Source organism: Tribolium madens, unplaced genomic scaffold (genome assembly GCF_015345945.1).
Source record: "Tribolium madens isolate multiple individuals breed KSU strain unplaced genomic scaffold, Tmad_KSU_1.1 Scaffold_71;HRSCAF=194;Tcas5.2_LG6, whole genome shotgun sequence".
NCBI classification, from domain to species: domain Eukaryota; kingdom Metazoa; phylum Arthropoda; class Insecta; order Coleoptera; family Tenebrionidae; genus Tribolium; species Tribolium madens.
In genome coordinates this window covers 4,686,826-4,712,011 of record NW_025401041.1, presented here as the reverse complement: position 1 = coordinate 4,712,011, position 25,186 = coordinate 4,686,826, and the positions used below count along the sequence as shown (strand labels likewise).

Here is a 25,186-nt window from a genome sequence, read left to right as displayed (position 1 = left end):
CCTTAGATTAGTCAATTTTTGAGAAAATAAATCGCTTTGATAAAGATCCTTGGGGTTGCTTGGCTTGATCTTTTTTTCTCTCTCTGTTGACGTCATCGATCCTTATTTAGCGAAGAGAAGGACAGCGAATCATCCTTGTCCCGTTTGTGGAAAGCATTATGTGAATGAAGGATCCCTCAGGAAACATTTGGCGTGCCATCCCGAAACGTCACAATTGTCAAGTTCGTTGAGAATGTGGCCGTGTTCTGTTTGTCAAGCAGTTTTTACGCACGAATCAGGTATCACGTTTTTTGAATTTACCGCCAATTATAACCTCATCAGTGATGGCGCGCGATTTCAAATTTCGAAAACTCTTGACAGTCAAAACCAGCCAACTGATGAGGATATAAACCCAAATTTTTCTATACTCTTGTCCTCGTTTGCTTTCTGTTTCGTGTCTCACAACTTTTTTAAACAAAAATACGAAAATTACATTTTTTTCTCATCTTGTTTTTTAGGTCTTCTCACACATATGGAACATATGAGGATGGATACTAAACATCAGTTCGCCGCCCAATACGTCCTATCACGCGCCGCCGCCGAAAGGAGAGAAAGAGAGACTTTATTGGCGGCCGTTTCCGCTTCCGCTTCCGGTAGTGGCCTTCTAGGCCTCACAGGAATGGCTGGGGCAGGTAAACACCCTACGCTATACTAAATGGCATGTGATATATTCTTACTTTCTTATATTCTTATATTTTAGTTTGTATATAATATACTGGCTTCTGTAATAAATTATATTCTCTCTTTCTAAATCACTTAACTTCTTTCTCTTACACACCCTGTATATATAGTGGTAGAAATAGACGGATAAAAAGTTGTCAGATTTAAACTTCTTAAACCTCTTAACACCAGCTATTGTGCATGCACTTTCTTTCTCTCTCAATCCCTGGCTAATAAACCAACTTTGCTGCTCCCTAACCTAACTTTAACGTAGGTATGTCAACCGGTGCTTCCCCTAACCTCTCCTCCAAATCATGATCTGTGTGTTTTTCAGCGAGTGGTAGCCCGATGTGTGCATCCCCTAGTGCTCACAGTGACAGTTCCTCAGGCAATGGCCGTCTCTCTTCAGCCGGATCTGAAGCCGGTGGTCTTAACAACAACAACAACAATTGTACAACAAAACTGAATGAGATTTTAAGAAGTAACAACGGCCTCCACCAACAGTACAACGTCGAAGAGCAATTCCACAACGCTAATAGAATGGCCGTCATTGCCAACATGGTGGGCCAAGGGGGGGTTCCCCCAGGACTCGGCTCCGACTCCTCGGCCGCTGCCAACATCGCCGCCGCCAATATTGCCAACCTTGCCATGCGACTCGGCGTCACACAAGTAATTAACAATTTTTGAAAATCTAGTAAATTTTGTTTCCAATGTTGGTACGAAATGCCATTTTGTTTTATTGGCAATTGTTATGCCAATGAACTAGTAACCTAGTAAATGTTTGTTTTTGATGTTGGTGTTTGCTTGTAGGCCAATCAGGTGAACAACAGCAGTAACCCGTCGACGCCGCCCATCAACAACGACACCCTTTCGGCGTCCATGAACGCGATGAACGCCATGCGGGCGTCCATGGACAGTATAAGGAACATGGACGCGATGCGGTCGTCGGTGATGGACATGTCATCGCCTCAGCAGTCTCAGCAACAGCAGGACGCGCTCAGGATGCAACAGCACGCTGAGGCGCTGCTCAGGTCGCAGGCCGAGGCGGCACTGAGACTCGCCATGAGTCAAGCCTTGCCTCAGCTCAACCAACACCAGCAGGATAACGGCAGTCCGCTGCGACATAACGGTGTGTTGCCGAGGCGGAGCCGAGTCATTTATCATAATGAAAATTGCAATTTCAGGTAATTATCAGCCGCATCAGGGCCAGTCGTCGCAACAGCTGAGTCCGGACCTGACCGAAGCGCTACGACTGCAAGAGCAGCGATTAGAACAGGCGTTGAGACTGCACGGGAGTGACCCCCGGACTTTGGGGTTCTCTCTAAGTAGCCAACAGCAGAATCAACAGCCATGAAATTTTAATTACTACTGAACGCAAAAGTACAATCGGCCGCCATCTTCCATTCAGCGGCCATCTTCCAGCACGGACGCCATATTTAAAAATGTGCCAAATTTTTCATGCGCTCAGTAATATTACTAATGGCCAAGCCATTAATAAACGCACTTTACAAGTGCACCAACTACAAAAATCAAGAGGAGAAATCATTTAAACAATGTATAGTAAATAAGTGTTGGAGATAATACCTAAAGTAAGTGTTTTTAGGTAACGTTAAGTAAAACAAAATACTTAATGCATAATTATATTTAAGGATAAGTTGTAAATATAAAGATTGTTTTAGAAGAAGAAATTCTGGATGAATGATAGAAGAGAATATTTGTAATTATAAAGCGCGATGTAAGTACGAGTTTTTATTTACAAAAAAAATGCGAAAAGAATCAAATTTTATGATGAGGAAAAACTTTTTTTGCAAACTGTGATTTTAGTTATTTGGCCGGTTATAAATATGCTAGCAATAAATCGAGGAAAAATCAATTTGCAATTTTTACTGTGATTTTTTATTAATTAAAGATCGGAATTTATTATTCGTTTTCTTTTTTAAGTACAAAGGGGGCTCAAAGCCCCGAATTTATAATTTTTTAGTGCGAATGTCGAATGAATGAGTCAGACTGTGCGGAAATCATTTTTTTGTACCAAGTACTTAAATGGTTCAACTTTTTTCGGTTTCTCGTCAATATGTGGTTTTATCAGAACTGTACATAATTTATACGTAAGGCCTGTACATAAGCAATCCGGCACGGTGCGAGGGGCGGGAAGCGGGGGCCCCGGGGGAGAAATTTCAAAATTACAGATTTCTGTAACAAAAATCAGGAATTATTGTTTTAGTTATTTCAAAAAATGCAATTTTAAATTTAAAATTTGTAAATCAAAAGGAAACAAGTATATTTGAAGGTTTTAGAAGAGAATATTGAGAGTAAAATTTCCTAGTTACAGTTTCCTGTAATTCAAAAATCTTAGAACAAGCCCGAAATTTTAACAAATTATGAAGTTTTGGAAATAAAACTAAAAAGGAGATATTTTGCACAGTTGGTTTGTTTTTAATTTTAAAATTACAGTTCCCTGTATCACAAACCAGAAATTATTATTTTAGTTCTTGTAATAAATTTAATTTATGATTACTCGATCAAAGGGAGACTACTCGTTTTTAGCAGTTTATTGGGAGAATTTTAAAAGTAAAAATTTCTAATTACAGTTTCCTGTAATTCAAAAATTCAATTGGTTTGTTTTTGGGGATTTTTGAATGTTTAAAAATAGTGGTCTGATGCGTAAAATCGCCCCCGCGGTCCTCGCTTCCTCTTCTCAGCCCTAATAGATTTCCCATATATTACAATAGCCATATAGACAATAGTTTAAAAAATCTACAATAGTTGCGGCGTTGCCGCGTCTCACAATTTCCTAAAAAGTGACAAATGACCGTTTCACCCGTCGTGAAACACCGCCAAAGTTGACATATCGGCGCGCTAGCGCCCTCTAACTCCCGATTTTGACAGTTAAAATACATACAAAAACTCTACAATAGCCCGGTTGCACTTAGTGCTACAAACATTTTTGCCCACTCAAATAATTACTTGCGTAATTATTCCATCGTAAATTTTACAATAGCCCATCGTCGGACCCACACTCCGACCCATCAAACTTTCAGTAAAAGCCCGCGGCGGCCATTTTGACAAAATGGCCGCCATATGTGTATTTTACATAAATATTAACGTCTAGTGCCCGAATGGACAAATATTTATTGTAAAATTACCAAAAATAAAAAAAATTTCTTTTGCAATAGCCCACAGTACATCAGTGCAAAAATTTTGCACAGTTTTTTCAAGTTTTAACCAGATTCAGTTCGATGATGATTCAGTTTGGTGTTTAGTACGGTCCTGGGGGGCCCTTTCAAGGGGACCCAAAAACACATAGGCGCCCCCTCCCTCTTGCTGTTCAATACCACCGCTTCGATAGTCTATATAGAGGAAAAAATACAATGGAAAAGCCCCGAAAAAGGGCCCTTTACCAGGTCCGGATCCTTAAATTTTCAGTTAAACAGCAATAGTCTAAACGCATAATGATTCTCTTATGCTATACAAAAAATTCGGTAACCACACTTCAGTTCGTGTTTGTTCGGACGGGTCACGTGACACAGTCACGTGACCCGGACGTTTTCATTTGTTTTACAATAATAATCAGATTTTACACACACACACTTTACACATGGATAAAAAAACACTTTCGACTTCAATACTCAAAAACTGTGAGATTTCGGCGCCATATTGACACATTTTACACAATAATCAAGTCGTCTAAAGTCACTTTTGGGAAAAGCACACTTTTCGGCCAACAAAACGTCAAAAACCAGTCTAAAATTCGATTTAAAACCACATGAAAATAAAAAAATGCAAAAAAATGTTTCTATAGTTATTTCAATGTTAGTTGTGTTAACACAAGTTAATGTTAAGTTATTTTTTTCGTCGTATACGTATATATGATAAATAAGTTTTGTGGGCGCGAATAGAGGGCGCCATCTTCGAGTAGCGGCCATCTTTGCACTTTGCTATAGTTATATTTAGCTAAATGTTTATTGTTGATTAGTAAGTTGAGGTGAGAAAATCGAGCTCAGGGCCGGCTCGAGGCGGGCGCCCCGCGCCCTTTTTATCCGAATCAATGTAATAATACGCCATTTCCGTTGCTTGTAACAAGGCCGAGTTGGCCATGATCTGTAGAGGAGAGTGGGCCAAGTCGGCCCGTGTTGACTCAATGTTTTTTTCTCAATTTTTTCATAGTTGGTACTGTATATGTTACTACTACAGTTGTTTTTCATAGTTTATGCTTTATTGTAATTTATTAAATGTTTGAATTTACGGAAAAAAAACAAGGAAAAATGTAATATTTGATATTAATAACTTTTTTATATATATTTTACTAACTCGCCGGACCACCGGACTTTATTTATATGTTACGTAACGTTAGGTAAGGAGTTATATACGTTATTATAATTTTATACAAGTTTTTGCCGCCATCTTTTTTATTATTTAAAAATTCGACTGCCATTTATATTTTTTAACTTATGCTTTTCGTAGAGTTTTTTTAAGTTCCTATTACAATTTTTTCGGCTGTAGTTCGCATTACAGTGAAAAATAAATCAGTTCAAGTGTGAATGGTGAGCGATTGATTCGAAAATTCTCATTTTTTAGGTAAACGAAATTCGAAAACTTGAGGCATTACGTGCAAAATTACACTTCTTTTGTAATATATAGGCTAAACAAAATTTAATAAGATTGTGGTTTTAGGAAAAAATTATGTTAACATGTTTTTATTCAACAAATTGATGTATGAACTGTACGTGTGAAATGTATCTTACTTACTGGAAATAGCAAATATTAAAAATAACACCTGCGTTTTACTCACCTTTATCAGCCAAAAACAATTTTCATCGCCAACGAGGGAGCGCATTTTATTTAAATAAATGCTTCGAGTATAATTGGTTGCATAACTCTAAAAATAATAATTGAATTTCTCTTATTTAATTTCAATGCCACAAATACTCAAGAAACATCACAATACTTTAACAACAAACTAAATTAATTAATTATTATCAAATTTACGTTAATTTCTTTAAAAGTTTTAATTTGTAGCCAACTTCCGGTTGTTCCGGCTATCTTCGAGTTAGTTCGGATTTTCCTTTGACATTTGAAAGTGAGTGAAAAAGTGGTGAAAAGTGATGATAAAACGTGAAAAAAGACTTTTTGGTGTCACATTAGTGAAAAACAGGCGATAATTAAATGTAAGTAAATAAATAATTAAGTTTTTTCTCGAAACAATTGAATCTCGGGTGACGCTAAGAAGATTCAAAATTGTCTAGTTTTTATGACAAAAACGCATTTTTCCTCACTTTCAATTAAATTAAATGCGAATAAATGACAAGATTTGAATTTGAATGAGAATTTTATGGTTTTAACAAAAATTTTACAAAGATTCGGTTTTTCAAGTTTTATTATTCGTTTACGTTCGGCCGTCGCCGCCTTTTCTCCCGATTTTTGAATTTCGGCGCCAACAATAAAAACCCTCACTAGGAAGAGAAATGCAACGTATTTTATTGTTTTTCCAAAATACACATGCACTAACAGAATTAAATATCTTTCATAATATACATATTTTTGTGTTTTTATACATTTCGGCTTAACAAATATAACATTTTACTCTTTTCAACGAATTTGCAAAATTCGTCCAACTAAATGCTCAATTGAAAATAGTTTATTAAAAAATGCAATAACAAAAAATTATCTGCGGTTGTAAAAATTAAATAAATGCCAAATAAAATTGTCACTAATTCAAAGAGGGCGTCCCTAATTCGTTCCATCGAACTTCTATATTTGGCCACTTGGTTTGTAACACTGTCAACATCGGATTTGACTCACTGACAGCCCTCAAATCCGACTCCAATAAAACACATTCACCTATTCTGTACCTTATCTAAAATAAAAAATATAAAAAAAAATCAAAAAAAAAACTTGAACAAACCTGTCCGTCCAAATTACTCTGAGCCAAACTATTGTAATGCACCAATGCAAACACATCCGGCATTGGATTATCCTCCTTGGGGAAAAACTCATCCATAAAATTGTTCAACAGAATTATCCCTAAATTTTCCGGGTCCAGTTTTTTCCTCATAACCTCTACACTGAATTTTTTTATTATTACTAATTTTAATACGAATTGTGCCACTTACTACTCCTCTTCACTGACTAGATCTAGGGCTTGTAGCACATCTTGTAATAAAGACGAACTTATAAAATTATTTCCATCAGGATCAAAATGTTTAAAAACTCGTTTCGCCTGATCTGTTTTAGTTTCAGGACTCACGAGCCGTCTTTCTGTGCTAAATAATACTAAAAATGATTTTTAAAAAGTCTGTGGGGGTATAGAGGGGGGCGTAGCACCTGTTAAATGAGTGTCAGAACCCAAGACCCAAACCGGATGAATCGGATTTTTATAAAAAGACCCCACTGTGCAATACCTTAAATGCTCCATTATTGTAATAAAACCAATCTGGCTTTGTTTCTCCAATCCTTTCAATTCTAAAACAAATAGGAATCTATATTACCGACCGCATATAAAACGCACATACTTAAACCACCGACGTCTTGCTCGTGGTCCCACACATAAGTCGTCGCACGTCCTGTTATCATAAGATTGATAAGACTTTGGCTTCCATATCCATAAGTGTCATCAATTAAAGGCTCTGAGGTGTCATTAGAATTATCCGATTGGACTTCTTCCAATCCCTATAACAAACCCAAATTTATCGTGAGGTGTATACAAATTTTTTCTCCAACCGACCCGTGTCAAAATGACCGAATATAAAAATAACAAAATTCCGTATTGTGACTTCAAGTGGTTGATATTCTCAATGTAATACTTCCTAACCTCCTCTACATTCTGAAACACGTGTATTCGGAGCCCCTCGTGAAAAACCGTCGATTCCGACTCGGACACAACACCATTTTGTACCACTTCGTCACTAGTGTCACTCAAATACACTAAAAAATACTTCTGACCGGTGCACTGTTCCAATATTTCACACAAGGCGTTGGCGAGGAGATGCGTCTGCATGTCACTAGTGACGGCCATCTCCCGGAATGATAAATCCTTGTATTTGAGTAGCAAATTCTTCAAAATGAAGGCTTGAACGGGGGCGATGATGGCACAAGGGCCCCCTTCGGCCTGTTCCAAGGCTGTCGGCTCGCTCGTACTGAAATAGAAGCCTGCGTTTGGGGGTTAGTGAGACTGAGGGATTTGAGGGAGGTGTACCTTGAGACCAGCGACGGAAAATGTCGGATTTAATGTCGGTGCTCCACAAGAGACGCTTGATGTTGTAGAGGTCGCGTTGGTGGACCGACGGTGATGTCTCGGCCATTCTATGTCAAAATAAAGGCGATTTTGGTGGTATGGAACGCGATGAGTTTGTGAGGTTAGGGTGTAGCGACATTATTGTGGCGCCAACATGACGCAACAAAAATACCAGTTTTTTGACAGTCACTTTTACTTTGTCCAAGTTTTTGCTTTATTTCAAGAGAATTGGCGACGTTTTACACACAAACACTGAAAAACACGTAATTATTAGCCATTTGCATAATAAAGTGATGGTTTTTATATGTTTTTTGCGTTTCAATTGAGTGTTTTTTGGGTTGCCTAAAGACCATTTTTTTTCTTTTATATCAATCTTCGATCAAAGTGACTCGTGACTTTGAAATTAAGTTGGCAACACTATATCACTTTTTGATCGAAATTTTATTTGACAGCATCACATTTTTTTCAAATAACTAAATTTTTCTGTATTTATTGTTGATTTTTCAAAAATATAGAAGATAGGAGTACTATGTATATAAGTTGGCAGTGGTGACAATAAAGTCGAGAATTTTCCTTAAAAACAAGCGAGAAATTCAACAAAATAAACCAAAAGTGGTGTTATTTTTGCCTTTTTCGATCATACAGGGTGCGCCAGAACTCACGCACCAGAGAAAAAAATTAAATAAGGTAAGATACTAGGAACTTGGAAAAAATGTTTAAAAAAATTTCAAAAATTTTTGACATTTGACATTTTTTCTGTCTATTTAATGATACTGTTGATCTTGTATATGTTTTTTTACAATTATTTAGTAAAGGTAGAAAAAATTTGCCAATAAAAGCCACAAATAACATTGAACAGAGTTACAACTTAGGATATAGCTTCCTTGTTTCCTCTTTTAATAGCCTGTAGCAAAAAACTTGGAAAATTATTTTTCCAACAGAAATAAATAGAGTCAAAGTGCAAAATTTAAACCCTCAACTTTGGAATTTTTATAGATACAATTTTTTTAACATTTTTTCCACATTCCTGGTATCCCACCTTATATGGCATTTTTCTCTGGGGCACCCTGTATTTTTGAAATCAAAATAAAAAAAATCGAAACATATTACTTATTGGCTTATTTCGCTCGACTTACTTCTTGTCCAAACTCGCCAAAAATGACCAAAAAATTAATACAGAATTGATATTATTTTGTTTGTTTCACTCGACTTAACTGGTTTTTGAGCAAAATTAAGACAAAAATAAGTTGAAAAACTCGAAAATTTGTTGAAGAAAATAGTTTTTAGCACTTTTTGTCCCAAATTCTCAGTTTTTTGCGAAATTTTGCTAAAACAAACCAAAAAGACAATAAATTAAGTCAAAAATTGCATTTCTCGAGCGTTCTAGAACGTTAGTTAGATAAGAACGCACCCATTTCGCAATTATTTTGTTAAAAATAAGCCGAAGAATCAGACTTGAATCGAAAATGATGTAACTTTTATCTTTTTCAAAAGTTGAAGTAGATTTTGTAAACTAAAAAGTTTGTTTTTTTGCAAGATTTTGCTATATCTGGTCAAAAATCACTAAATAAAGCTAATGTAATATTTTTACCTACCTCACCACTCAGTTTATATAAAAAAAATAAACTTTTCACACTATTGAAATGATAAAAATTTAAATCATAATCTTATAATTTAATGAAAATCGGTGTAAATTTGCCAACTTTTTCAAATTTGGATTCAATGAATTTTAGTTTATTGATTGGCTGCCCTGTTGATAGTTTATACCGCCAACTTATTATATTAATTTTACAATCATGCAACATTTTTTAATCGGAAATTTGTTTGGAAGCATTAGATTAGCATATAATTTTTTTTTTCTGTATTAATTGTGGTTGGCAGTGGTGACAAAAAATTGGGGATCTTTAATTAAATGTAAAACTTATACAAAAAATGGTAATAAAGATAATTTTTATTATAGAGTTAATAAACCATTTGAGGATTATCTGCATATTTTATGGCAATTTTAGTAAATAATTATTTTGGGCTATTATGCAACCAACAATACAAAAAATTCCAAAAGTCCCACTAATAAACTAATTAAACGTTTGAATAATGGAAAAAATCAATTAAATTCACTTAATCCTCCATTTCCTTTGTGCGTCCGATTAATTATAATTTTGATAACGTCGATAAGATAAGCAAGTGGTGTTTATCGTTTTTATTTTGTGTAAATTTTCGCGTGTGTTTAACAAAAATGGAGCGTCCTACGCAAGATTCATCGCCTGAAAAATTGAAAGAAACGCAAGCTCAAGTAGACGAAGTGGTGAATATAATGCGAGTGAATCTTGAAAAAGTCATGGAGCGGGAAGAAAATTTAAAACGGATGAATACCATCGCTGAAGATTTGATCGAAGGAGGAAAACAATTCGAGCAACAAGCCGGCAAACTAAAGAAAAAATACTGGTGGAAAAATATCAAAATGTTGATCATTTTGATCATCGTTAGCTTGATTGTATTGACAATCATTATTGGTGAGTTGTGATAAGAAAAGTGATAAGATTGTAATTGTTTTGTAGTGAGTGTGACGGTCAGTATTGGCGAGAGAGGGAACAGGGAAGACAACAATGGGACGAGGACTGTTAATGCCGGGCCAACAATAAATGACTAATTATTTTTTGACGTTTCATTTGCATCACACATATATTGTCTAGTTCAGACTTAAATAATTACTAACGCAAGCCCTGATATGACACTGTGACCAACCAAAAATCACAACCCCTAAACATGGTTACATCGTTGTATCACTTGACATAGAAAAATAAATCTTTGGCTTCAAATAAGCTAAACAAAAGTATACAATAGATTTCTATCGTAAAAGTGGTAAACTCCGTTTATGTGCTTCAAGACTTTGCCTTCGATCAGATGTCTTGCATAGTTCACAGCCTGGCCTCTATCACGTGCAAGCCCCACCGCAATCAGCCAATCAACGAACTCGATTCCAGTAAAGACACTCTTATAAACCTTAATACGCCATCTCTTATCCCTTGCAATCGCATTACGACAACTTTGCAAATGATGGGTGACAAATTGGTCGCAAATATGGCGCGTTTCCGGTGACAATTCATGCCAAGATGGCAGCACTAAACTATTACTTCCATACCAGATCAATCTCTTCAATTTTAACAAAGGTAAAGCGACCTCTTTCAATTCCAAACCGAAAATACCGAAAACAATGATACTTTGGCCGAAATTTAAAGTCGCATCGAGAAACGACAATTCGATGTAAATCCCCGAAACCTGTTCCATGACAAGTGTCCAAATCGATAATGCCAACCCCTGAAAAAAAAACACAAAATCGTATCAATGACAAGTCTGCCAACCTACCACAAACATCGAGCATAGCAACAAAATCAATAATACAGTGTGTCTCAAAAACTGTGGTTCGTGCAATTCCGGCTCCTCTTCGATAAACTCAAGGTCATCGTCGATGGTTTCCTGATATTGTCTCACAATCCCTTGACACTGTTCACGTTTTGGTCCTTGACAACCGAATCGTGAAGGACAAAGTCCGGTATCACCATTCACCGGAAATAAATCCTCAATATCGACCGGACTTTCTTCGCAACAACCTTCGTTTATAGTTGGTAAAGCGCCACATTTCGTGCTTCTACCCGGACTTATACCGGAGTCGGAACTCGTACCCGGATTCGGACTTTCAATTTCAGGAGTAGGTGAATCGGAGGAAATATCCTGGGCTAAATCTAGATAGCGGGTGAAGCGACGATGATAGCGCTGTTGTAAAATCAAACAACCGGCGGTAACTGTCAATTGTCAAAATTAATCATAGCCGACTTGATCAATTAACTTACCGATGAAACATAAAACTAAGAGTGCTATGGCCACGACTGCTTGATACGTGCCGTAGACGAAATTGGGGTTGCGTTTATCGAGTGGCCGGAGATTTTTACTGTCAAATAACACTAAAATAACTATCAAAATTGTGGGAAGTCCCCAACCGATTGTGAAAAAAATCGGTTGTAGTTTCAATACGTAGCAGAGACTTCTACACTGTAAAAATAATAAAGTTACAGCGAGGATTGTGGTCCAGATGCGTGTACTGTAAACACCCATAATGAAAACTGATGGTATATAACTCGCCCAGATTTCTTTCTGTGGAAGTGTATTATATAAAACAGCACCCAGGCAACTGATAAGCTGAAAAAACAATTGAAAAAAATGACCCATCATTTTGTACAAATTACCTGCGATGTAATCAAGCAAGCGGTGATTTTGTGTGGTAATCTAGTGATTTTTTTCGTAAGAATAAAAACTAAAATTACCCAACCGCATGCAATTATGGCAACAATGCTTATATCTAAAGTAAAAGAATCTAATTGTTTAATATATTCCGATGGGTCTGTTTTTGTGATTGTTATCATTTTTGCAGAGACAAACATCAAAGGGGCGCTGATAAATGTACAAGCTACCATAGCACTAGCAATCTACAATAAATATTACTCAATTCAATTATTTGCAATTACAGGAATCTGTAATTACGAGATCAACATCTATGAAATATTGTGTAGCGAATACAAAGACAGTAGGCGCTGATGGGAAGGTACCATAAAGAAACCCATAAGTGCTCAAATCCATCGTTTCGCTTTTGTTATACCCGGTGTGTAAAATACTGACAACTTCTCTGGTAACTAAAGGTAGAGCAATCCTTGAGAAAAAAAGAAAGACATTTGAAATAATCAAAATGGCGTCGTAACTTACAATTTCACCATTATTAAAATCCCAGGAACTACAAGAGTAGCTCCTCGTAATTTATGTACTTTACCAACCATTCGCAAACCTAACAAAAATAAAGCACTAGCCGAAAACGCTTTTCCCAGTACGTCTAAAACTCCCCCTAGATAACAGGGTATTTGGTGTCTGAAAACAAAATTCCCCAAAATTCCCAAAATCGTCATGAATATTATCGGATTTAGGAAAATACTTTTCGCTACAGAAACCACCATTTTAAATCGGTGAATGTTTCGCGATGTTGCCAAATCACCGTCGAGGAGAAAATCAGTGTTACCATCTCGTCGACGTCCAATTTCCATAAATACGAACGAGATGGGGTTTAGGATGGCAAGACTGATCGGGGCCATTAGATACAAGTATGAGGCGTATTCGGGGTGGCTTGTTTTATACAGTGCTGCCACTGAAATGAAATTTTAAGTTGGCAACCATGTTGTAACACCCCACTTACCTATAGGATAACCGATGGCGAAATCGTTGCTTTGTGTGCAAAAAATGGCGAAAATCCCCGCACGACCCAAATTTACAGGCCTGCCAACCAACAGTGTTACCACAATCACCGAGAAAAACACTATACTTTTCGCGATTAGAATCGCGACTAAAAACAACCAATTCACCGAACTGAGATCGAGTTCGGCCAAAGACATGAAAATGAGAGATGGAAGTGAAAAAGTGCCAACGAATGTGTTGATTCCTTTCGCTTCCGTTTCCGAAATCATGTTCATTCTTCCAGCAGCATAACCACACAAAATTATAGCGAAACATTCGGTCAACGCCGGGTAGAGATTCTCGATGGTGGCCCCCGAGGTATCGGGGGCTGCTGTCACATTCATCATCACTGCAAATCGAACACTGGGTGAGACAATACGTGGGTTGTACAAAAATCAATATACTTGTTGACGTGATGAGTTGATTGTGTCAAGTGGGTTCTCACATTTTTATCGAGTTTTATTTGTTTTTTGATGTGGTTTTAGGCAATGACAATGACTTTGGGGTCTAGGGCATTGGAACGGGGGCACTTGACGTTTAAAAAAAACAAATGTACTTTGACAATTGACAGATGATATCTGTCACATGACTGGCCAAAATAGAATTTTTGACAACAATTGGCTAATTAATTATTCTTTTTGGCATTAATTGAGTTCACAAACACTAATTCTTCGGTTTCCTTAACAACAAGTAGAAATAATGGTTTTTACAAATTGATTAATTTACTTTTGACATTTGACAGCTGTCAAGGTTGTCACATTAAAATTGGGGCTAAATACTGATCCAAATGCACTTTTCGTGTTTAGAAAGTTATTTCTGAGGTAATATATCCAAAAACCAAATCGTTTGATTAGTTTTAGTCAATTTAATAGTCGTTGAATTGTTGGTTGCCTACTTAAGATTTTTTCATGATTGAAATAAAAAATTTCAAATATCAAATCGTGTTTATTGTGCCAAATTCCACATTATCACATATTGTCCAAACTGCAGAAAAACTAATTATCCAACAGGAAAAGGTAAGCAAAGTACGAATTAATTATTATCCATGTTATTACACGCTAATTACAATTATAAAAAAAAATTAATATTTTGAAGAAAACAATAAAAGTTTCTGTACTAAAATAAAACAAAATCTTATTTACAAAATTGTAGACGCTTAAAACCCTTACTTAGACAATTATATAATTATTTACACTTTTTCTTCAATATCGGGTGGATCGGTTTGACTTTCCATTGTGATGGCATCTGCAACACTCATTGCTTCTTTTTCGAGATGATTCAACGATGCTGTTCTTCTTTCTTCTTCTTCTTGAAGATTCACCTCTTGGTCTTGTTCCATACTTTCACTTCTAACATTCTCAATTTGTATATTTTGAACAGGAACCACAATATCGCCATCTTGTTTTTCAACTTCTTCTTCTTCTTCTTCTCCGGCGCCATTTTCGGTCACATGACCATCAATACTTTCATTTTCAACAGTCATTTTTTCAGTCTCTTCAACTCCCCCTTCCGTGCATGCAATCACCACTCCTTGGAGTGGTTCTTCAGGTTCCGGTTCCGTCTGCTCGATCGCTTCTTCAGGTTCTGGTTCCGTTCGAATTATAAGTGCTTCTGGTTCTGGTTCTGGAGTCACTTCCTCCGTCTCTTTGCCACTTTCCTCCGGCTGTTGTACCGTTATTTTAATCACTTCCAATCCACCTGATGGTGGATTCGGCTCTTCAATCGAATGCACTTCCGTTATGATCGGTTTGGTTAATTTAATTTTCTTGAACTTATCAGGAAGGTTAGGTTTAGTGCTTGTGATGATGATGGGGCTGTCGCAATTGGTCGTTTCAAGGGAGTTTTCCAAGTAGTGGTCTTCGTCGCTGTAATCGATTAGATTGTCTTCGACGTCGATCGGTTCGGTTTTGATTTCGTCAACGTCGAGAAGAGGATCGGTTTGGGAATTGAGAGCCGGTTTTGGAGGGTTGGTGTATTCGGGGTGGTAGTATTTGGGGATTTTCACATTAGGACGGGAACGGGTGCCTTTACGGAAGGAGAAGACGGGAGGAGGAGACTGAAAATGAAAAAAAGACCCTCAAAAATTACCTAACCGATTTTAAATAACCTACCGGTTCTCTATTCTGCTGTTCTGAATACTTTCTCTTCCTCAATCTTCTCCCAAACGGTTTTTTAACCGGTTGATATTGATATTTGTTCTCTTTTGGTTTAGTAACCGCCGGTTTTTTCTCCTCAGCTGCCTCTTCATATAACGGTTCTAACAAATCTAATGGATCTAGTAAGTCATCATCGTAATCCTGACTAGTCGATTCGAAACTGTTTTGATTATAAATCGGATGTTTTCTGACAGGTGGTGTGTGATGTTTCCCTTGACTGTTTTTCTTTTTCGTTTCTTTGTTTTCGGATTGGGGATCAGGAGGTGTAGATTTTCCAGCCAAACCTTTAATCTATCAGAAAATTACTGAAAAGAAATTTTTTGATTAGAACTTACTTTAAGTGCCTCGGCAACAGTTAGTAACTCCTCGAGTTTGTTTTGGAAAATATGGACTTCCCCTGCGTACATAAAATCACACAGCGATTTCAAAATCCAAAACGGGATGTCTTTCATGAAGAGTACTGGGTGTTGGAACGGACTAATCCCACTCAAAATCTCCTCAAAATATGGACTACACGATGATAGGATCAACTGAAAAAAAGGGATATAAGATGAGGAGTTGTGGGCGTGGCGGAGCCACGCCCACAACTCCTTCTCACAAACCCTGTGACATTTGAGTGTTTTTCCTTCAGCGGCTAAAGTCACATCGACGTATTGTTCCTTAGATAAGATACTAGGGAAGGCCGTTTGCATATTCGAGTGATGACTATTCCACCTCAGACACATTTCTTCATTAACAGGCGATTGTGGCGGCTCTGGTGGTTTAACAATCCTCGGCCCTTGCCTCGTCACTTTTAATTTCGTCGGCGAAAGTGGCTGACTCTTCAATACTTGACCAGCAATTCTCTCCTGTGCTGCCATCTTTGATAATCTCTCTTGCAACGGCATCGAATCTACGAAATGTCAAATAATAAAAGACAATCGGTAGGCGATATGGCCCCCTACATGACTCACCTACACTACTACAATCGTCTTCTTTTTCACTTTTCGTTTTTTTGTAATTAACTCGTTTGCGTACGCGTAAATTACCGCGATCGTAATCGAGTGGTCGTCCGAAAAGATCGTCTTTTAAACGACGCCAACGTCGAATGTTAGCCTCCGAGATGCCGTAACGGGCTTGAGCCTCTTTGTTACCGTTCGATTCGGCGAAAATCACAACGGATTTTTTTAATTCGAGATCGTAGGCGTTGTAAAGGTGGCGGCGGTGGCGGTTGTTGCGACGCATTGCGAAGGGGGGGCTGCAAGGAGGGGTGCAGGAGGGTGCGAGTATACGCGGGGAGGGGGGCTTTGCCAGGGGGTGGTCAAAATTTGGGCGGTAAAACGTTTTAAAAAAATAAAAGACAAAATTGTACTGTCTTGTGGAGTAAAAAAATTACAGGAACCTGTATTTTTCATATATATTTTTTTTTATTTACACGTTGTTTTAGCATTGCTCTCTGTTTGTAGTATATTTTTAACATAGAAAGTGAAAAACGTACAGTTAAAAATATTTGAAAAGAAAAGAAAATTACAGGTTTCTGTATTTTTAACATATTTTCTTCACATTTTTGAGGTAAGTAATAGTTTAAAATAAATAAGTTTAATGACAATGACTCATGTTTGAATTATACTGCATTGATAACAAATCAAAAGAAAACGAATTACAGAGTTCTGTATTTTTTATTTTGTGGGGAAATTTATCGTTAAAACGTGAAGAAAGTTGCAAGACAGCAGGACAAATGTTAATGCAGTTCGATGAATAATAGATTAAAAAATAATAACGCATCGTTGAGTCATTTGAATCAATTTTCATGAATTTTTGATCGGTTCACGCTGTATACAAACAAATTTGAACTTGGCGCCGTGTCACTTGTCACATTCCAGTGGTTCTCAACCGTATGTAAACAAACCGGAAAACCTACCCACGAAATCCTCCCAGGGGCTATCTCCGGCGTCGTCCCCAATAGCCCCCTGTCCCTTTTCCTTCAACGCATATTGACACTTCTTCCACTTATTTTTAACCTCCTGCAAGGTGCGTTTTTCAATGCTAACACCGTTGACTTTCCCTAAAATATCCAGCCATGCTTCCTGTCTAACCCAGCGATTGGTGGCCCTTTTGGCGTCCTTTCCGTACAAAACCCCGTAATTGGCCCTCACCGAGTCCACAAGGACGTCCACTTCGTCGGTGGAAAAGTTGCTTTTCCGCACTTTTCTTACCGGATTTTCAGTCATTTTATTGAAAAATCGACATAAAAATGGCCTTTTGGGCCTGAAAACTTGGAAAAATTCCACACTAAACACGCTAACAAGGATCAGAGCTAGCGGCGACAAACAATAAACTGGACCAGTGGCACCCAAACTGTCACCCAACGCCGCTCAACCACCGACACAACAATAACAAAATTTCCGGTTAAAGAACCAAAAAAACCATTGGGGTTAAGTTTGGAGATTGGTACCACCCCCTGGCAGAGAAACCCGCAACATAACCTTACCATACGGTCCACTTCCGGCAACCATTAACCCGGAATTTTCACCCAGTGACCACAAACAACCCCACAAAACGGTTTTTTGCACCCGAACCGACCGGTTTAACCGTTTATAGAAAAGCACAAGACGTGTCCCGATCAGAGACAAGTATACAAAGCACCACAATGATCGTGTCTGCGGTTCTCAAAAGTTGTCATTATTAATTTAAAACTATCACCCCCCACACATTTAATCGATTTATTAACCCCTTCTGCTAATTAATAAATTAATACCTGGATCTTCCTCGAATTTTACATCGACGAGTTGGGACAATGACCCGAAATCTTCATTTTGTCGTCCTCGAGCCAAGGCTACGGAATGAAGGTCGGGTAAATGATTGTGGGGCATGTTGACCTTGGGAGGCCCATCAACCCCCGTTGAGATGCTCCCCTGTAAAGGTTGTGATTGGTTGGCTCAATTAAATCGACCAATCACCAATCGTCGATTTTCATTGGGCGTTACTTACCTTACAATGGAGACTACGTTGAGCACAGCGCCATCTAATACCCCCACATTGTCGTTTTTTGTGAACAGTATACATATACCCTTTGTGTATCACTTTCATACCCCCTTTATTCGATTTAATCACTTCGACTTGGTCCTCCATTGTTGTTTGAGGACCACTCATCAGCCGGGGACCTAAATATAGAACATGTCCGGAGATCAATAAAGTTGCCGTTTTCGTTAAAACCGATTTTTGACGCTTTTAAGGCGAATATTATTGATGAAACTCACCTGAGGGGCGATTTAAGGGATTTGCACTTTCGATTTTCGAAATTTTACTAAAAATACGCACGCAAAATGGAACTACCGGCTTTAAGACGGACTTCAAAACATACTGCGCTATATTTAGATGGCCTTATTAACCTCGAAGGGACCGATGTGAGCGAGGGGACGACGTTTTGGGCGCAAATATGCGCATTAGGGACGGCCAAAAAAATTTCAAACAATGATTCTATCCGAAACCAACGTAAAAACGGTAATTTTTTTAATGAAAAACACGGTCTTGACTCGTTTTTATCTTTGAACAATAAGAAACCTTCTAGATTAAAAACAAGAAAGTTTTTCACTTAAAAAAATTGTGTAGAATAAAATGAAGAAGTTAATAAATTTATTATGATCAAGGTAGCCTGTGATTTTAAAACTAAGTTGGCAACATTGTGTAATAACGTGTGTTCGCTAAAAAACTTGCAGTGGGTGAACGTGTATGTAGTCATATATGTATTGTCCATTAATGAGTTTTAATTATTTGTCATCTTGACAAGTGGGTAAATGAATTAATCAAAGACATGCAAAATAGTTCTCAAAGCACTCTTGAGATTTTTTTAATGAACACACGTTTTATAAATAAGATATAAGAAGCCTATGACTACAAAATTAAGTTGGCAACATCAAATAATGTAGATCAAAAAATATAAACCTGTCAATTTATATCTTTATTAAACGTAAAACGTATTTGTAACGTAATAAACGTAACGTAATGAGTAACTGTGACGTAAAACACATAAATTATTAATACTGGAATTGTTATTTATTTTGTTTGAATTAAATTCAAATAATATTTTTAAAATTTATTTGATTAAATTATTAATTAACTAAATAATCTTTCTAATGAAAATCACATCTTTGAAGATAATTTGAAGCCATTTGGCTCGTTTTTCCCATACAATCATTATTGCCAACTGATTTGTTGGCGGTACATTTGTCAAATTTGGTTGGTAATAGTGCTACATGCATCGGGGAAGTCGCTTAAAACTGAAAGAAGTGTAAAGTGTGTCTCTTACAATCAACTAGTGAGTGTTTTTATTGTTTTTTTTCGTAAAAATATTGGCTTCAAGGATTAATAATGGATCTAACCTCAATGTGGGCCAAAAAGCCCTCACAAGTCAACATTTACCAATACGATGCCCAGTTGGCCATGGCTTTTCAGTCTGATTGTGAGAATTTTTTACAAAAATTCCAACAACACCAGAATTTCAGCTTTACAACATTTGCAAATTTGTGGAAAGATGAATGTTTTCTGTCGATTTTTAAGTAATGTTTTTTTAATGTTATTTGACAAAATTAAGAAAATGCGGATTTTTTAGGGACCAACAATACATTTTGATGTTTCAAGCCTTCCTTGAGAACTGTTTTTTCATAATAAAAAAATTCCTGTTCTCGTCTGACCCCTACATCCAAGCTGGCGCTATTTATTTGTTATATGGTTTATACTACAAGCAACCAGTCAAGTGAGTCATGACTAAACGTCAAATTTTGACAAAAACGCATCGCTTTGTAGGGATTGGGTGAAAATTAGATTAACACAGACCGAATTTGACAAGTTATGCGAAATTTATGAAATTCACAGAGCTAACAAGTCACTAGATGTGGTTTTTATCTATAATAAAATGCGAATAGATGAAGTTTTCCAATATTGTGCCCTTGTCCAACCTTTGGGACTCGAACCTCGGTTTATGCGACGTTACGACCTGTCAAATGGTGACATAAATGTCAAAACACCGTATGACAATTGTTTGAAAAAATTCAAAAATCTAGTCGAAGAAGATGAGGATTTTGCTGAGTTTCAGAAAACAAATGACGAATACCAAAAATTGGCCCAGAAATATATGGAAAAGTGCGGAAAATTGTTCATTTTTCCTAGCAATGAATTGAATCAAATCTATGATGAGCTGTGTAATAATGACTTGAGTCAAAGTGGAGGGGATGAGGATAGACTTAAGGAGGTTAAACACCGGGCGATGAACACCACAAACGCCACCTATCGAGGGGATCGGAAAGTTCTGACAGCTCAGGATTTGGACACGCCTTCTACATCAAAGAAAATATATTGAAACATCACAATACTGAACTATAATAAAATATTTTTAAATATTTAACATACAACTAAATATTTATATCTTGTGCTTTAAACCCAAGGCACTTCCACGTGTTTTTTTTATACAAAGTAAATTTTTAAGGATTGGAAGACGGTGTAGATTCAACCGATTTGGTGGTGTTGCTGCTGCCCACTGAGTTCGAAATTGACACTAAAAAAGAATTATGACAATTGAAATGTCAGTTTAGTGACTTATCCCTTACCAATGATGATTATCAAAATCACCAAACCAATAACTCCCAAAATAATCATCATTTTCAAGTTCTTCCACCAGTACTTGCGCTTCAATTTCTGCGCTTGTTGCTCGAACCTTTTGCCCCCTTCTTGCAAGGCGTCGGCCCGGCTATCCAATTCCGACAATTTCTGGTCCCTTTCAAGAACTTTCTCGACGTTGACTCGCATAATCCCCACGACTTCATTGACTTGAGCTTGAGTTTGCTCCAGTTTATTGGGGGCACGACTTCCAGAAGGATTTTCCATTTCTAACAAACACGAATTCGATTTTATCGAAAAAAACTCAAATCTACTCACCGCAATGAGATTAAAACCCACACTACAACAAAAGAACAATTGAGATAAACACTTATCTTGACTAAAATGGATGATGATTAAATGCAAAAATTATCACCAAATAACACAACGCAATCGTAAATTTAACCGAATTTAAGGAAATTAAGCCGAAACAAAACGGTAAATAAATAAAAAAAGGTGACTAATGCATTTGACGTTTTAACTTTTATTCGCCATTAGAAAAGTGGGTGAGAAATCTGACAAGTGCGAAAGTGGGCAAACGCCAATCACGCGATTAAAAATTCCCTAAATGATTTAAAAACAAAATAATTTTTTTTGGATAAATTTTTAAACAAAACTCAGAGATTACAGTTATATATTAATTAAATAACTTGTAAATTAGTTAATTTTTAGCTTGTTTTTGACAAAATTTTGCTAAATAAATTAGTTTCTAGTTTCAAAACGAACTAAATAACGTCAATCTCGATGTAATTTAATGATTTTTCAGCATGTTTTAGTGAAATCTCGCAAAAAAACTAAGTTTGTTTCTAGAAAAACGTGCTTTTTTGGCTATTTTTGATTTAATTCGCTAATTTTCCAGCCTATTTTTAATGAAATTAGAAATGTTATGAAATATAAAATTTTATAAATTTTTTGTAGCGGACATACGTGTTTAAACGCTGTAAAATTAGTAAAACAACACCATTTTAGGTTTAGTTTAGTGAATTTTTATTAAGCTTTTACAAAAAAAAATAGTTTTTAGTGTAAAAACGCTCCAAAAAGGACAAAAATAACACTATTTTCGACACATTTTGGTGTTTTTTAGCTTCTTTTTGACAAAATTTTAAGATAAATGTGATAAAACACTCAAAAAAGACAAAAATGATAATGTTTTTTTCACTTTGTGGAAAAAACCCAAAAACGTGCTTAAATTCAACTTAATTTGGTGATTTTTTTGGCTTGTTTATTCAGAAATTTCTACATAGTTAAAAATTATAATAAAACACTCAAAAGAGTCAAAAATTATGTTTTTTTTTTAACCCAAAATTTGTGATTTTTTGACCTTTTTAACAAAATCTTACAAAAAAGTTTTAAGTTTTGGTTAACCGCTTGAAAAGGGCAACAATAATGTCAATTTAGATGTGATTTGGTAATGTCTTGGTTTATTTAAGGGAAATCACGGAAAAACGTGCTAAAACTCTCAAAAAATTCAGAAACAATTATGATTTTTCAGCTTTTTTTTGATTAAATTTTGTGTTAACATTCATTTTTTTTTTTTTGTAAAAAAATAATGGGAATTTACTTTTGTCAGGTTGGCGACCTTGTCACTATTTGAAAATCGCACTTTGGTGCCAAATTGCGCAATTTGTAATACAAGGTTTTCAACTTTATAAAACAGGTTTTTTACTTTTTGTAAACACTTTAAATAATGCTCTATCTGTTTGTTTTGGGCCTATTTTTTGCCCCAATTTCGTCGAAATCATTGCGTAAGTCAATTAAAATTTCCCAAATTATAAATAATTGATTATTTTAAGCGTCAAATATTCGTAAATGTAGTAAGTCGGACCCCAATTTCAACAAATGTCTGGAAGAAAGCGCTCAAGATGCCAGTCGTAAATTCGCTCAAGGCAACAAGGATTTAGGGATTGTGCCTTTGGAGCCTTTTCATATTAAAAAAATCGATTTAGGGAATAACACATCGGGGGCTGTTACTTTACACCAAATCTACGAAAATATGGACATTTATGGAATGACTAATTCGAGTATAAGTGATAGCGAGTATGTGTGAGTGTGCGAGTCATAAAAATTTATAACAAGTCATTCCAGAGCCAACTTTACCGGAGATAATTGTTACTGGAATTATAAAGTTCGAGGTTCTCTTGTTCGAATGGTTTCTGATTATACCATGTCGGGCCAATTGTTGATTTTTCCCATCAATGGACACGGCAAATGCACTAATTATCTATGTGCGTAATGACAATTTATAATTAGTTTAATTAATAATGATTTTTAGACGATTATGATGGTGATTACGAGGCGAAATGCGAGCGCTATATCAAAAAAAATAAAACTTGTTTGAGAGTCACCGATTTTAAATTCGGTTTCAAACCGAAGAGAATTGTTTTCGATTTTGAGAATATTATAGATGGGAATGAACAATTAAGCAAAGAAGTCGTTAAGACACTTAATGAAAATTCAGAAACGGTTTATGCCGACGTGGGGCCAGCTTTCAATCAAGTCATGGGAATGGTTTGGAAGCAGACTATAAATCAGGTGTTTTCGAGGGTGCCCGAAGATGAACTTTTCTTACCTTGACTCGGTTTGAAGTATGTTGTAAAAGGAATGTGTGCAATAAAATAAAAAATGCGTTGATTTATGAGATTTTTAATGGTTATGTGAAATAAATATTTAAACTGAAGAAAAGGTTTATTTTTTGTGGGAATGCAACCAACAATACGCTTTTTTTTGTTAGTTATATTAATATTAACCGCAATTACATACACACCAAAAACAAGTAATTACACATTTTTGATAGATTTTTTACTAATAAAAGTTTATTTTTATTTTTAAGGCAATTTCGTTTAATAATTAAAAAAATGTGTATTCTTGGTTGTATAGAATTTTTAAAACACAGTTTGTTTATTATAATACAGAGTGTGTCAGAACTTGTGCCCCAGAGAAAAATTTCAACTAAGATAAGATACCAGTAAATGGAAAAAATGTTTAAAAAATTCTATGTCAAAAAATTTTGTCTTTTATTTTGTCGTCATTTGACATTTTTTTATGTATATTTAATGATACCGACAATCTTGTATTTGTTTTTTTTATAGTTATTTAGTAAAGAGACAAAAATTTTGACAATAAAAGCCACAAATAACATTAAACAGAGTTACAATTTAGCATACAGCTTTCTTGTTTCCTCTTATAATAGCCTGTAGCAAAAAAAAACTTGGAAAATTATTTTTTTAACAGAAATAAATAGAGTCAAAGTGCAAAATTTAAACTTTTATAACTTCAAAATTTTTATAGATAGACTTTTTTTAGCATTTTTTCCATGTTCCTAGTTATCTTACCTTACGTGTGTCCCGCCTTTTTGACACACCCTGTATACTTAGTTCGTTTTTTTTATATCAGTGTCAAAGTAATTGAAAAAAGCTCAATGTTTCACTAGACTAACAAATTATGATTTAAATTTTTCTCCAAGTAATACTATCGAATATTTACTTTTTTTACGTAAATCTTGAAAAAAAGAAAGCTTTCTTCTCAAAAAACATGCTTAAACTCTCGAAGAAGACACAAATAACTCAATTTTTGCGTTTTTACTTAAGAAACATGCTAAAACACTTGGAAAACGCAAACATTGTAGTTTGATTTTGTGTTTATTTTAGTAAAATTTCGCAAAAAACAAATTTTTAGTTCGAAATTGTGCTTAATTAAAGAAACACCATTTTCAACCAAATTTGGTAGTTTTTTATCGTATTTTTTGACAGAATTTTGCTCAAAGACAAATTTTTTTTAGGTTTTGTTATGATCTTGCAATATAAATGACTGACATAAAATAAAACAAAATCAATGTCAAACTAATTTGGTAATTTCTCACACAATTTTAGCAAAATTTTTCGAAAAAACCTTGTAATCATTTCAAAAACGTGAATAAACACTCTAGAATACTAAAAAAAAAATCAATTTTGGTCAAAAACTGTACTAATACGCTCAAAAAGGCCATAATAATGCCAAATTTATTGATTTTTTTACTCTAATTTTGTGACTTTTCGACTTATTTTTACCAATTTTTTTAATTTGTTTTTCATGTTTCTGGTATCTTACCTTACATGGTATTTTTCTCTGGGTGCGAGTTCTGATGCACATAAAATATAATAAAACAAAACACAATTTTTTGATTTACAAAAATGTTTTCTACGATTTT

The 25,186-nt window shown here is 35.7% G+C and overlaps 8 protein-coding genes across 29 annotated transcripts in view; 4 read left to right on the top strand and 4 right to left on the bottom strand.

Moving 5' to 3' along the window:
* Window positions 1-5,473, top strand: part of LOC123009367 (zinc finger protein 768-like) — an 82,313-nt gene extending 76,840 nt beyond the window's left edge. For 12 of the 15 annotated variants that reach the window (XM_044405608.1, XM_044405616.1, XM_044405620.1 and 9 more), the window contains 5 exons: window positions 87-278; window positions 498-671; window positions 1,034-1,368; window positions 1,510-1,828; window positions 1,884-5,473. In XM_044405608.1, the coding sequence (XP_044261543.1) occupies window positions 87-278; window positions 498-671; window positions 1,034-1,368; window positions 1,510-1,828; window positions 1,884-2,053 (1,190 nt within the window). In that variant the 3' untranslated portion in view covers window positions 2,054-5,473. The remainder of the gene's footprint in view (window positions 1-86; window positions 279-497; window positions 672-1,033; window positions 1,369-1,509; window positions 1,829-1,883) is intronic. The other 3 variants (XM_044405618.1, XM_044405614.1, XM_044405622.1) reach the window with 3 other exon arrangements.
* A 377-nt stretch (window positions 5,474-5,850) lies between these two features.
* Window positions 5,851-20,776, top strand: LOC123009315 (snRNA-activating protein complex subunit 1-like). Of its 3 annotated transcripts, none has more exons than XM_044405536.1 (4): window positions 5,851-5,867; window positions 19,709-19,904; window positions 19,958-20,101; window positions 20,152-20,776. In XM_044405536.1, the coding sequence occupies exons 2-4, from the start codon at window positions 19,717-19,719 to the stop codon at window positions 20,702-20,704; spliced, it is 885 nt and encodes a 294-aa protein (XP_044261471.1). In that variant the 5' UTR covers window positions 5,851-5,867; window positions 19,709-19,716; the 3' UTR covers window positions 20,705-20,776. The 3 variants fall into 3 exon arrangements, with proteins under 3 accessions (XP_044261471.1, XP_044261470.1, XP_044261469.1); XM_044405535.1 differs by lacking the exon at window positions 5,851-5,867 and adding an exon at window positions 19,526-19,663 and having other exon boundaries at window positions 20,152-20,775; XM_044405534.1 differs by lacking the exon at window positions 5,851-5,867 and having other exon boundaries at window positions 19,559-19,904; window positions 20,152-20,775.
* LOC123009314 (ubiquitin carboxyl-terminal hydrolase MINDY-3 homolog) lies at window positions 6,154-8,277 on the bottom strand. 2 transcript variants are annotated; one of them, XM_044405533.1, is made up of 7 exons: window positions 7,895-8,277; window positions 7,511-7,848; window positions 7,212-7,368; window positions 7,024-7,161; window positions 6,813-6,972; window positions 6,605-6,764; window positions 6,154-6,556 (listed from the first exon to the last, which is right to left on the bottom strand). In XM_044405533.1, exons 1-7 carry the CDS (start codon window positions 7,998-8,000, stop codon window positions 6,410-6,412), a joined length of 1,206 nt encoding a protein of 401 aa, XP_044261468.1. In that variant the 5' UTR covers window positions 8,001-8,277; the 3' UTR covers window positions 6,154-6,409. The 2 variants fall into 2 exon arrangements, with proteins under 2 accessions (XP_044261468.1, XP_044261466.1); XM_044405531.1 differs by having other exon boundaries at window positions 7,424-7,848; window positions 7,895-8,274.
* Window positions 9,953-10,588, top strand: LOC123009316 (synaptobrevin-1-like). Its single transcript, XM_044405537.1, has 2 exons — window positions 9,953-10,446; window positions 10,492-10,588. The coding sequence occupies exons 1-2, from the start codon at window positions 10,170-10,172 to the stop codon at window positions 10,581-10,583; spliced, it is 369 nt and encodes a 122-aa protein (XP_044261472.1). The 5' UTR covers window positions 9,953-10,169; the 3' UTR covers window positions 10,584-10,588.
* On the bottom strand, window positions 10,584-13,912 carry LOC123009312 (integral membrane protein GPR155). The gene is made up of 8 exons (XM_044405525.1): window positions 13,615-13,912; window positions 13,173-13,559; window positions 12,692-13,124; window positions 12,473-12,638; window positions 12,178-12,417; window positions 11,785-12,130; window positions 11,300-11,736; window positions 10,584-11,251 (listed from the first exon to the last, which is right to left on the bottom strand). Coding segments are annotated over exons 1-8 (2,505 nt in total). The 5' UTR covers window positions 13,616-13,912; the 3' UTR covers window positions 10,584-10,756.
* On the bottom strand, window positions 14,141-18,755 carry LOC123009313. 5 transcript variants are annotated; one of them, XM_044405526.1, is made up of 7 exons: window positions 18,606-18,755; window positions 18,337-18,509; window positions 18,104-18,260; window positions 15,969-16,258; window positions 15,702-15,896; window positions 15,322-15,657; window positions 14,141-15,266 (listed from the first exon to the last, which is right to left on the bottom strand). In XM_044405526.1, exons 2-7 carry the CDS (start codon window positions 18,496-18,498, stop codon window positions 14,400-14,402), a joined length of 2,007 nt encoding a protein of 668 aa, XP_044261461.1. In that variant the 5' UTR covers window positions 18,499-18,509; window positions 18,606-18,755; the 3' UTR covers window positions 14,141-14,399. The 5 variants fall into 5 exon arrangements, with proteins under 5 accessions (XP_044261461.1, XP_044261463.1, XP_044261465.1 ...); XM_044405528.1 differs by lacking the exons at window positions 18,104-18,260; window positions 18,337-18,509; window positions 18,606-18,755 and adding exons at window positions 16,311-16,603; window positions 17,837-17,992; XM_044405530.1 differs by lacking the exons at window positions 18,104-18,260; window positions 18,337-18,509; window positions 18,606-18,755 and adding an exon at window positions 17,837-18,026.
* Window positions 20,683-21,503, bottom strand: LOC123009317 (synaptobrevin-like). The gene is made up of 3 exons (XM_044405538.1): window positions 21,280-21,503; window positions 20,952-21,230; window positions 20,683-20,899 (listed from the first exon to the last, which is right to left on the bottom strand). The coding sequence occupies exons 2-3, from the start codon at window positions 21,226-21,228 to the stop codon at window positions 20,826-20,828; spliced, it is 351 nt and encodes a 116-aa protein (XP_044261473.1). The 5' UTR covers window positions 21,229-21,230; window positions 21,280-21,503; the 3' UTR covers window positions 20,683-20,825.
* A 1,143-nt stretch (window positions 21,504-22,646) lies between these two features.
* LOC123008848 (protein takeout-like) lies at window positions 22,647-23,631 on the top strand. Its single transcript, XM_044404873.1, has 4 exons — window positions 22,647-22,745; window positions 22,794-23,037; window positions 23,086-23,225; window positions 23,273-23,631. Exons 1-4 carry the CDS (start codon window positions 22,688-22,690, stop codon window positions 23,572-23,574), a joined length of 744 nt encoding a protein of 247 aa, XP_044260808.1. The 5' UTR covers window positions 22,647-22,687; the 3' UTR covers window positions 23,575-23,631.
* The last annotated feature ends 1,555 nt before the right edge of the window (window positions 23,632-25,186 follow it).